The following is a 12725-nucleotide window of genomic DNA, read 5'->3' as shown; positions in this document are numbered from 1 at the left end:
CTTAGGACCACTGCATCTTCTATGAAAACAAATAAGGTTTCCAGTGACTCAGTATTGTTCAAGTTAGGTATTATGTTTACTCCACACACATTAAACAGACAAACTCAAATTTCTAATGAGATAGAATGGGGTGGCAAGGCTTTTAGGCCATAGATCACACTGTGATCAAAGAATGTGAAGCTACAATCAATCACCTAGATGAGGAGTTCTCAACCTATTTGTGCCATGGGCCCCTTCAGCCATCTACTGAAGCCAAGGGACCCCTTCTCTGAATGTACTTAAAGAAATAAAGTATATAGGCTTACCAAGGAAAACAACTATATTGAAATACAATTGTTAAAATAGTTAAAAAACTGGTTCATGGGATCTCGTCTAATCAAGGTCTTTGGGGAAACAGCCTCTCCACAGGCCTCTTGGGTAAGGAAGGCCCTTACCCATGTGGCCTCAAAGATTCTTCCTCTGGGTTGCAAGCCATCCTGTGCTGACTGACCTCATTAACACCATGTGGTTCTTCTTGACTTTGGGCACCTGAGAGACTGACCTTTGCCTTTGACCTGTCTCTCTGTCTCGTCCAGACTGAAACAAAAATCTCTAGCTGTACATTAAGGCTGCTTCTACTCTCTGATGAAGCTTGCCTTCTTCATCTAACATTCTGAGTCATCATCTAGACTTTGTCTTCCTAATCATCACACGGCCTCAATGACAGGGGCTGTCTTTCCCTGACAAAAGAGAAAGACTTAGAAGTGAATTCCTTGTCTTCTTCTGATTCCAAAGCCCACGATACTGAGTTGTTTCCTCTGAGGGAGAAGCTAGGTCTCATCCCATGTACAGAGTGATGATGGCCAACATATCCTAAGATCAATGAATTACTAAGTCACCTCAGATTATCAGCCTCATCAACTATGCAAGGTGTACCCTGTAATGACCTAGGATGCAGGTGTTCTCACGAGGTTCTCCTGAGGTACCATAACGCTGTTCTTACAGTGCATGATACATTAGTGAAACATTAAGACTGCATAATATAATTCCCAAGAAGAGTAAAGCCCATTCCATTAGAGTGGAATCCAACACCAATTAGGGCCAAGACGGGACCAGTACATGTTTTTCAGTTTCTTTTCCTTACTGGGTTGGCTCCAATTGCTAGAATTATTCCACATTATGCCTGTGTATAACATACACCCATTCTCCTCACCAGAATTCCAAAACAGAAGACTGTGTCTTGGCTAACCAAACCCTAGTAATTTGGGTTACAAATGGAGAGGAGTGCACAGCTTTAAAAAGGCTCTTCCCAGGAACATCCCAGGAACCCTCACCACCCCCTCAGAAGAGCAGGTTATTGAGTTAGTGGGGATGACTCAGATGGGCTCTTTAATTCGGGTCTACAGAAGCCACCACAGCCATGGAGAGGGGGAACAAAAAGGGGATAAAGTGAAAAAGGCTTCCACCAGCTGATGACTCACACACCATGGCCGTGACTCACCTCAGCATCACTCCATCAGTTAAAATGGAGGCGAGCTTGATTAGTCACCATAATGAATTTTTCAAAGAAAGGATTCTCCCCTATAAATAATACTGAACTCTGTCGATAGAGCATTTGTGTGTGAGCTCATGACTCACCTTTCCAGCATGCCGGGCAGTACCAACTGTGTCATCTGCAAAAAAAAGAGGAAAAACAAAGCATCTGTGATGACTGAGGATGCAAGCGAAGGACAAAGAGGGGAGAACAGCCGCCCACCCCCCGAACAATGAAGGGAATCAAAAAGCCTCTCGCCACAGCCATTTATTTTTATGTACTGTATAGCATTTGGCTATGTCAAGAGTGATGAAATTACTGGAGACATCATTGGGAATTCTGTCAGTGAGCCAGGATAAAATTAGCCTCGCCTTAAATCTAATGTAGGTCTAAGGATTCTGAAATGGGCTGGCATTTCTGATGAAAAGGACACTTACTGAACGTTCTTTTTATAAAAGGGCACATGCTACCACAGGCAGACATGCTGCCTGCTGGTGTTGCTGAAACTTCCTCATCTCCAGAGACTTTCAAATACCTGTATTTTAGGAGACTGGGCACTTTCATAAAACTATATAAAAAAGCAACACAAGAACAATATCTTAAGATCATCTTAAAGTATCTTAAGATTAATTTATTATTGTTCTGGGCAGAAAGAAAGAAAACTCTGGACATATGAAGCAAAAGGACAATGAAGTGGTTATAAATCCATGACAGCTACTTTATTAGCACCAAGATTCCACAGGCACACCTTGAGCCGAGCGGGCCCGGAGGGGCTGGTGCTCAGCACACCTATCCATAATATCCACCACCATGAGAGAGGGGTTTGACTCCATTTAACTGAGTCCGCCCTCCCCCATTAGCCTCCTCACAACAGGGAGGTCATGCTGTCAGTGCATGCTCTAAGGAAACTGGGAAGTCTGTGAGCGCATAGACCAACGATGGTGTCTATTTTGGGGGGCGGGGGGGAAGAAGATACCTCCCATGAGTTCCTCACCATCAGGGTTCATGTTATTTCTCATCCTTGGCGCTCTGCCCATGTCAGGCCCTCAAAATAAGTATTTTAAAAATTAAATTGTCTTCCTGAGGAAAGGCCGAGCTCACTGTGGAGTGGCTCACCTGTAGAAAGAGCCACCAGGAAGGACAGGAGACTGACTTGTGGTTTGATGTGGGACAGGGAACTCTTTGGTGAGGAGTCAGCCCCTTCTTGGCAATTTAAAGCCTTAGAGAAACAGTGAGAGCACTGAGAGGTTAAACGCCTTGCCTAGGGTCACTTAGTGGAGGCGGGACCTGAGTCCAAGTTTTCCTGGCTCTAAGTCAGGTTCTCATCCACTACTATTGCAATGAAAATTTATTCAATTCAGCCACTACTCCACATTGCCCGTCACTACTGGAATTGTCTTTACTACAGAAACTCACCAAACTATCTCTTAAGGCTCAAAGGGGATGATTTTTAATAGTAATTTAATTTTTTTTTATATTTGACTAACAATTCACAGAAGAGATTATAGTGTTTTGTTATTATGTACTATATCGTGGTATCCAGGACCCCTCTGGAGAAACCCACAGATCCCTGCTCAGAACAATATTTTTAAATGTATACAATAAAATGCATGAGATTAGAAAGGATTGAAATAGTTATCAAAGTATGAAAAAATCCAAGTTTGTGGACCCCAGACAAACATTATCAAGAAGAAATTTGATCAAAGACCAAATGCTAATAGAAACCCAATGATAATAGCTATGGTCTGCTAATGGCCCACCACTGATGAGCAAAGAAAGCCCCTGGGCGCCAGAGAGCTGGTTTGCGCTTAAGAGCTTCTCTTCTCGAACCTTTCAAAGACTGAAGCTAAAGCTCACCAATGGTTAATTTGTTGGCAAAGAGCCATCATGAAAAACAGATTTTTCTTCCTTATCGTTCATTGCCTTCACACTCAGATTCCAATCCTAAATTTACTTTTCCTTGATAGTCTAATGCTAAAAATAATTGAAACAGCAAAATCCCTAGGAAAGGTTACGCATATAGCTACGTATTCTTATGAAACTCACTTCTACTTTTTACGTAGCTTGTCTTTACTCAAGAGGCTCTATGCTGTGGTGGAAAGAGAAAGACTCTGGAAGTCAGAAGTCAAGTCAAGAAGCATTGATTAAGTGCCCACTACGTGCCAGACACTATGCAGCAAAGGCTGTCCCCGTTCGAGGAACTCACAGTCTAATGGGGGGCCAACATGAAAACAACTCTGTACAAACAAGCTGAATTTGGGACAATTCTCAGAGGGAAGGCACCAGCATCACAAAGAAGACTGGGAAAGGCTGCCTGTAGAAAGCAGGTGGAATTTTAGTTGGCACTTGAAAGACCTAGTAGGTAAAGAGGAGGAGGAGCATTCCAGGGATGGGGGACAGCCAGTAAAAATGCTCAGTCAGGAGATGGCAGAGTGTCAGGTACAAGAAACAGCGAGGAGGCCAGTGACAATAGATGGGGGGTGGGGAGCATGAGGGTGTGAGGTGTAAGAAGCCGGGGGAATGGGGGACAGGCAGTAGGTTATGAAGGGCTTTGAATGTCATAAGAAGATTTTATATTTGATTGTAGGGGTGAGAAGGAATCATTGGAGTTTATTAAATAGGGGGTTGACATGGTCAAACCTGTACTTTAGGAAGATTGATTTGACAGCTAGATGGAAAATAAGTGGGAGTGAGAAGAGATTTTGGGCAAGGAAACCAACCAGCAGCCATAGTCTAGCCAATGAGGGCCTGCATCAGGGCCTGGTGGACAGCGTCAGAAGAGAGAGAGAGGTATATATAGGAAGAGATGTTTTAAGGAAAAAAATCAACAAGATTTGGCCAAAGATTGGCTATGGATGGGCGAGACAGCGAGAGAAATCAAGGATGAGATTCAGGCTGTGAGAACCAGGTTTGGGAGCTGGCTCTGTCCCTATCTGGGTGGGAGGACAGCACATGGCAGGGGACAGGATACTCAACTATGGGGAAGAGGACATGACTTCCAAGCCTCACTCAGCCACTGGTGAGCAATGGAACCTCAGGCCACTCACTTAAGGCTCTTTGGGGTCCAAATTCCCACCTCCGTAAAGCGGGAGTTTGAGAGGGGGACCTCAGAGGTCTCTTAGCTCCAAATCTATGACCTCTGATTACTGGTATGTCACTCGCCACATCTCTGCCAGCTTCACTTGTCTCATCTGTAGAAAGGAATATTAATATCTCTGCCATTTTTCTCACAGTGCTGCTGTGAGGAGACAAAGTGAGTTCTCCAGCCCTTCAGAAAGACACAAAAGAGTTCTGCCCAGACAAAGCTCCAGTACTATTAGTGGGTTAAGAACCAAAAGGCATTCTAGCCGGGGTTTGCAACATTAGGCTGCATTAACAACATTACTGCAAAATACAACCAGTCAAGACAACATTGTATGAGATACGACTGTATGTGAATGATGAAAGAGATGGCTATTACTATGGTCTTAGGCAGTTCAAAAGTCCTAATTCTCATTTCTATCATGGTTAATTTCTATTTTTAAAAAATCTTTTTCCCTGCACATTCAACATCAATATAATGGATTCACTAGGGCCACATTACATCATAGTCTCTTTACCATAAAGCTGCAGTGTAAGTCATTTTAATTAAGTTATCATAAACATCTTATTTATAACAGGGATCAGGCTGCATCATGGCTAATATGACATTCAGCCTAACCTATAACTGGCCCCAAATCCTCCATGGTATCAAGCATGACTATCGACTGCCCTAGAGAGTCACTTACAATCTCTGTGACTGCCAAGATCAAAACTCTCTTCCCTGGCCACCGCCCTGAGTTAGTTATACACTGCCTGCCGCCCTCCCTCCCATTAGAATAGAAGTTCCTTAAAGGCAGGAATGTCCAACCCAACAGCCTCATTCCTGCATCTGTATTCCTACCGAAACAGTGCATATAGTATATGCTTAATAAATGTTTACTGATTGCTTAACAAGAGGCATATTATTGACCTGACTGCAATGGTGATAAATAAGCCAGATCCAAGGAAAGTCTGATTCAATCCAATTTAGAATTCTTTTGGGTATATGACCAAGAAGCAATCACATGAGGCCTCTGTCAGACACAGGCTCTGTCTGCTGCCAATGCTACGCACAGTCTGGTTGAAGAGTTCTGTTTCTAACCTCTTTGCCAAAGAGAATGGATAAAAGGAAGTAGAGACACATGATAAATAAGGAAATGGTAAGAGAATGCTTAGTCCTCCTTGGTGAAATGGAGTTAGCTGGCTCAGATAACTTATCTCCTTGGGTAACGAAAAAAAAAATGGCAAATGAGAATGCTGAACCACTTTCAGTGACATCTGAAAGATCGTGAAGAATGGGGGAGGCGCTGCAGGACTGGAGAAAGGCAAATGTTATCATAATTCTCAAAAAAGCAAAAAGAAAGGAACCTGCAAACTACAAGCTAGGAAGCTTGACTTTGATGCCTCGTAAAATTCTAAAACATATTACTGAAGAGATGGGTAAGGAACAGTGTAAAAAAGACGAGATGACCACAAAATGCCAGCATGGCATCATCAAGAACAGTCGGACCAGACCAAGCTTATTTCCTTCTCTGACCAAACTGGTAGATCAGGGGAACACTACGGGAACAGTTTACCTAGATCTTATAAAAGCAGCTGATAAACGCCAGAGAGGCTGCTGAAAAACTGGTGCATTAATGTCCTGGGGCTGGAACTGCGACCAGCTCCAGCCATTCTGAAAAGCAATTTAGAACTATGTCCCCAAAGCTATTACACTACGTAGCTTGACTTAGCGATACTGCTGCTGGGTCCATAACCCAAAAGGATCAAGGAAAGAGGAAAAGGGCTTATAGGTATAAAATCTTTTTTTGTGGTACAGAATTTTGGAGACTGGGAGTGCCCATCAATTGGGGAATTATAAAAACGAAAAACTTCAGAACACTGGTCAACACAATGACTAAGTACAGTCCCAGAGGACTATGCTAGCCCACCCCCAGATGTCTTTGTCATTGCTGTTTGTTCTTTGTTCTTGAAGAGGACCATGACATCACAAGGTGATGCCATGACTTGCAAGTGAATTGCATTTAAGTGAAGGAGGGCTTGTGCGAAGCCACCAGCCTCACTTTCTCCTTCCCCACTTTCAGACAGAGAGGTAATGGCCTCAAGAGTGTAGATTGAGGTATATTTTTTTAAAATGTGGTCAATACAGGAATTTGCTCTGCTTGACTCTGTATGTTGGTAACGGATTTTATTTTTCTTGCTTTCTCAATGGGAAAGAAGGGAGAGGTGAAAGAACGAAAATCTGAACACAAAATAAAATTGAATTTAAAAAATAAAGGCATTTAGTAAAGTATCTCACGCTACTTTTTTGTGGAAAAAATGGAACAATGTGGGCTAGATGATAAGTGTAATTAGATGGATTTGGAACTAGGTGAATGGCCATACTTAAAGAAGCCGTTAAACTCCAGTGCCTCCCTCCCCCAGGATCAAACACAAAGCCCTCTCTTTGGTGATCGGAGCCCTTCCTAATCTGGCCCTCTCCTACTTTTCCAGTCTTCTTATGCCTTACTCACCTCCAAAGACTCTGAAATCTGGTGAGAATGGCCCAGTAGCTACTCCTCACTAAAGACAATCCATATCTTGACTATTTTTTCTCCTTGGCTGTCCCTCATGCCTGCAATTCTCTCCCTCTTCCTCTCTGCCTGCGGGACACTCTGGCTTCCTTCAAGTCCCAGCTCCAATCCCACCATCTACAGGAAACCTCCATCCTCCTTAGTTTAGTATCCTTCCTCCACTGGTGAGCTCCAATGCATCCCACATAGAATGTGTTTGTGCCCAGTTTTTTGCACATTGCTTCCCACATTAGATAGTGAGCTCCTGGAGAGCAGGGATTGTCTCCTGCCTCTCTTTGTATTCCCTGCACTTAGCACATTGTCTGGCTTTTGTAGGCACTTCAGAAATGCTTCTGGACCACCTGACATGCTTCTACGACAAGTTTGAAGGGGGTCAGTGCAGTGTCCTAGGCATCTGGTTGGCCCTATGTAGTGGAATATTTTTTTTTTCGATAAAGGCATCAGTGGCAGGCATCTTTGTCCAATCTGCAGAAGACTCAAAGTTGGCTAATACACGAAATGACAGAATCAGAAGTTAAAGAGTACCCAAATCTAAGAAAATGTAATAAATGTAAAGTCAGTCTTATACTGGAGTTTAAGAAATGATCTTTACAAGTAAAACTACGAGGAAAACTGGACAGTAGAAGTGACAGGTTGCAATGAGACAAATTTAGGATATAAGGGAAAATGGCCTTATGTTGGGAGGCTGCAGATTCCCCACCACACTGGGAGTCTTCAAACAGAGGATGGGTGACCACTTCTCAGGTGTGCTCTCAGGGAATTATGTTTTAGATACGCACTGGGTCGGACGGCTGTTGAGGCTGCCTTTTAACAGAAATGCTGCGATTCCTCGCTATTACAGACAGAAGAGGAAATGTAACAGTCGCAATCCTTTACTCATATTTGTGGAGATATTCAGTACAAAAATACACTGATTTTGCCCCCAGTCAATGATTTCACTCAAAGTTAGAGCTTTAGCACAGACGTGCCAGCCAGTTCAGGGTATGTGCCCCTTACGTACGAATCAGAGCGTCTGTGTTAGTAAAGTGGGGTAACAGACCACCTGGGCGGGTCTACTGCGCCATCTTAACATCTCTCTGCCGAGCGCTTCGCCAATAGCCTGAATGAGGCCCATCAGACCCCTCACTTACTGGGCATTCAGGTTCTGAGCAACTGGGCACTATCCCGCCCTCTCCAACAGGATGCCCAACTGGTAAAAACATTGCCCCAATTCACACAAGTAAGAAGAGAGTTGTGCCATTTTGAAGTCAAGAGTTTCTTAGAAGTAAATGCTTTTAACCACTTGGCAAGTAGATTCATTACAAAATGATTTTTAAAATTCCGTTATAATAGCGATCTGAAATCAACCAGGTAATAAGGGTGTTAACAATATGTGTTTGGCAGTAATGAGGCAGCAGCTCTCCTGGAAGTCACACCAGAGTAATCCAATGCACATTACCTTTGGAAAACTATATAATTTGAGCTCTGTGTTACTGGGAGCACAATTTGATTAGAAATTCTTAGAATCACATCTGTGAGGCCAACATCATACTTAGTGCACAGGGGGTAGAAGGCTTAATTAGATCAAGTTGGTAAGGTGCTTGGAGATCCTCAGGTGAACAGCCAAGTGCTTCTTTGTGGTTTCCTTTGTAGCTATTATAAGTCTTTTTGGTACAAGCGGTTCTCCTCCAAAGACCCCGCCTCATGTCATTCCCCCTACACTCTGTAAAAGAGAACATTTTTCATGTCTCAGTTTGTATTTCCTTAGGAGCCTAGTAGGATTGTCATAGACCTCCTACAGTGAAATCCCAGTTTATTATACATAGAAAAGAAATCCACTTTTTAAAGGAGAAAAACAACACACCAATTATTTGTTTAAAATGTGTTTTTGGATAGCTTTTCTTTTTACAACACGGGTGTTTCTGGGCACAGTTTTCACCATCCCCTACCTTTCCATGCCCCCACACTGACTCCGCCTTGGACTTTAGCAAACACAACCAGAGCAGCGAAGGTACCAGAATAGTGCGTGCACCCTCATGTTCCCAGGGCCATCTCTGCAGAAAGGAGAAAGCCACACTCCATTCTCTGTCCTCCAGGATCACGATCTTTATCACTCATTTGCAATGCTCCCATTTATAGTTTATTCATAACAAATCACACGTACGTACTCCTTCTAGGGTTTAGAAAGAACTTTCTGAAACAACCCTGATAAGCAAGTGCAGTGATCTTCATTTTATAGACAAGGAAGCTGAGGCTGAGCAGGTTAAAGGGACCTACCCACAGTGGCCCTGCAGTAAGGAGCCAAGACATGGCAGAACAAGACTGGGGCCTTGCGTCTTCATGCCAAGGGATCTGCTCCAGCACACCACACTGAAACCTGACATGTGTGCGAGTGTGTACCCATTAGAGATCACTCCCCATACAATATCATTTTTGAGCCCCAAATCTTTCATTTGAAAACTCCAAATGGATACAAAAATAATCCATATATGGCATTACCAAAAAAGACATTATTCTGAAGAGGTAACATAGTGCATCACAACTGATTTTTTCCTAAAACTTAGCCATCTCATATACAAAGACCTTTCAAGATGTCATCGTTTAAATTGTACACAAGTAGCGTGCTTTCCCCAAAGCGTCAGCATCTGTCAGATTTGTAGACAATCCCCTAATTTTTCCAATGAGGCTCTACCATAGTTTTGCTCCCACACGAACCCTTCCTCACAAGGATGTGGACCACCCATCATTTACCTAGTTATGCCTATAGCAGTTGAATGATTCCAAAATGCACATCCTGGTGGATCAGAGGATCAATGGCTGATTTCAAAATGAATTAAAAAGGAAGCGTGATACTGAGTCAGTACCACATGCAAAAAAATATCTCTTTAGAAAAAGTAATATGATATTGCAATTTACTTGTTTCCTATTGGAATCACCTTAAAGCCATAAAAGGGATGGGGCTTGATTTGCACTTCTCTGAATCATCCAGGAGCCAACTGCTGGGCAGAAGGCCCTTCCTCCCTGACCAGCCCAAGTCTCCCATGGTGGATTACCAAAGGGCTCCCTCTGCTGGTGCTCTGATGGCACATTCCATGCCTTTGGCCAAACTGAGAGCACCCTCCATAAACACGTATTTCATCTGTACGAGACCTGGAACATAAACTCTGTAAGGCCGCTAAGGACAAGATGGGAGCACAGAATTAGTTTCTCAAAAGCAGCCTTTGCAGGAGCTGCTGCACACAGTATAAGGATCTCAAGAAGATGTATCCTGTTCATTTGATACCCTGTACTTTTTCTAGTAGGAGGGTAAGCTACGTTCTTTTTCTATGTTCAAGCCTGCGCTAAAAAGTCTCCCCTAAAATACAATCATGTGCCCAGTATGATTATTCAGCGCTGAAGAACTGGACAGTCCAGATCACTGCTCTGGCCCCTTGTGTGGAGAAAGGCACCACTTACTCTGTCCCAGGCTCCCTGCCCCTGCCCCACCATGGTACTGAGCGCTGCCCTCCAGCTCTCTCATATGACCACAGAACAAGCCCTGGCCACCAGGCCCTTCTCCATTACCGCAAGTTCTGGTCCTACCCAACAGCACATCCAGAGCTGACAATTACTAACCTGTTCAATCACCCAGTCAATCAACCAAGGACCATTTATTAAGCCCTCATTGTATGTTAAGTACTGGAGATATGAATGAAGGAATGAATGGAAAAGGATTAGGAGCTTACTGTGTATTTGCTCTGTGCTAAGCAGTGGACATACAAATGAATGAACGAAAAAAGATTCATCAGGAGCTTTTTGCACTAAGCCCTAGAAATGCAGAGACTAATGGAAATAACCCCTGTCCTCAAGGAACTTACACTTTCCTAGGGGAGGGAATGTGTCCACAAGTACACAGAGAATTCTACGAAATCCACATGAAGTTGTTGGGGGAGGAGGCACTAGCAGCCGCTGAAGTAGAAGAGGGGTGGCAATGAGGGAAGACTTCAGAGAAGGGTAGCGCTTGCAGTGAGTCGGGCTGAAGAGGAAGGGCATTCTTGGCATGAGGGACAGCCTGAGCAAAGGCGCAGGGATGGGAGAGAGAGAATCAGGTGTGAGGAACAAGGACACTTTGGCTGAACTATGAGAGGCAGCTAGGGAGCATTGGGCCTGGAGTTAGGAAGACCCAAGCTCAAATCCAGCCTTACACACTTAGTAGCTGTGTAAGCCAGGGCAAGTCACTTTGCCTGTTTGACTCAGTTTCCCCATCAGAAAACAGGGATAATAACAGCACCTACCTCTTGGGGTTGGATGCTAGTGGCTCAAGGTTTCTGGTTGTACAACCCTCAAATAGTAACTCCAAGAGAACATCCACATGGGCTGAGGAGGCCACAAAGCCTACTGATGTCAGTCACCTTTGACATGCTACAGACAATGATGTTTGTTTCCACAGTATTTGTAGGTCCAGTGTCAGATTTCATAGAGAGGGGGCAGTTCATAGGCAATAAATCCTAAGGAGAGATCTCAGATCCCAGATTCCAGATAATCTATTCAGTGGCCAGCTTTCTACTCCCCAAGGGAAAACAGGAGGAAGCTGTGAGCACACCCTCTTATCCCACACTAGCAATCAAGCCAGGCTTTGAGAATGCCTGACTCCATAGGCACTATACGTGCAGCAAACCTTTGTTTAAATTAGCTGTTATGACTTCATTACCTTCAAGCACTACAGCACTTTCTACAATCTGCCTTTTTTCTATGCCCCAAGTCTTCCTCTAACACAACCTCCGGGCGTAGAAAGAACCTCAAGATCTCCAAGCCCAGGCTGGCAGTGCACAAGCTCTGGAGCCTGCTGACTTGAGGACCAGCCTAGCCAGTTTCACAGAGGTGCATCAGCCTAGGAGCCACAAGTGAGGAATCTTTCAGGCAGAGGAACCCCTGCAACTTCCAGAGGCTTCAACTATGTGTTAGTGGAGTGTTGACCTGCAGACACACTCACAGATCACTGAAGGACTAGAATTTTTATGAATTTGGAACCAGGTCCTCTCTCATAATGCCAATTTCATGAGGTCTCACAGGCATTCTCAATTATCTGTGGTAGTAAGTTCTGTGAGGACAAGGACAGCAGGCCATTTCCGCATCCCTGGGGGCTAGCCCCATGCCCTACACAGAGATCACTTTATTTGTCACATGAATAACCATCAGAACATATAGCAAAAGCCTTGCTAGCCTGTACATGAGGGAGCCCAGTGACTGACTTCCACCTTGTCCTCTGTACCTCATCTCCCAATTCTCTTTGGCCTTCAGCCCAAGCCTGGTCCCCATGGCTTTCACACCCCAAGCATTATTAACATCAGTTAACTCTTTGGTTATGGGCTCCTTTGGGCCATGATGTGAATAAACAAACAATTTCTTTTCTTCTGCACTGGTATGCCACCCAGCCTGTTTCTCAGCAGATGTGCCTTCCCGAGTATACGTAACTTGGACTAATATTAAAATTAGCCAGTATTCTTGGACCACATCTCAACAGAGCAGCAGGAAGCAAAGGTCTCTGAAGGCATGGTACATTGGTTTATCTACCTGTCAGTGATGATGGGTTGTCACGAACAAGCTGAGATCTCTCACTG

The 12725-nt window shown here is 44.0% G+C and overlaps 1 protein-coding gene across 1 annotated transcript in view; it reads right to left on the bottom strand.

The window, feature by feature from the left end:
- The window catches only part of HSD17B12 (hydroxysteroid 17-beta dehydrogenase 12), a 148549-nt gene that overhangs the window by 37692 nt on the left and 98132 nt on the right, over positions 1-12725 (bottom strand). The window contains exon 7 of the mRNA XM_036764894.1: positions 1618-1652. Within this exon, the coding sequence (XP_036620789.1) occupies positions 1618-1652 (35 nt within the window). The remainder of the gene's footprint in view (positions 1-1617; positions 1653-12725) is intronic.

The sequence above is a fragment of the Trichosurus vulpecula genome, chromosome 6 (genome assembly GCF_011100635.1).
Source record: "Trichosurus vulpecula isolate mTriVul1 chromosome 6, mTriVul1.pri, whole genome shotgun sequence".
In the NCBI taxonomy this organism is placed as follows: domain Eukaryota; kingdom Metazoa; phylum Chordata; class Mammalia; order Diprotodontia; family Phalangeridae; genus Trichosurus; species Trichosurus vulpecula.
This window is presented reverse-complemented; position numbering and strand designations above follow the sequence as displayed.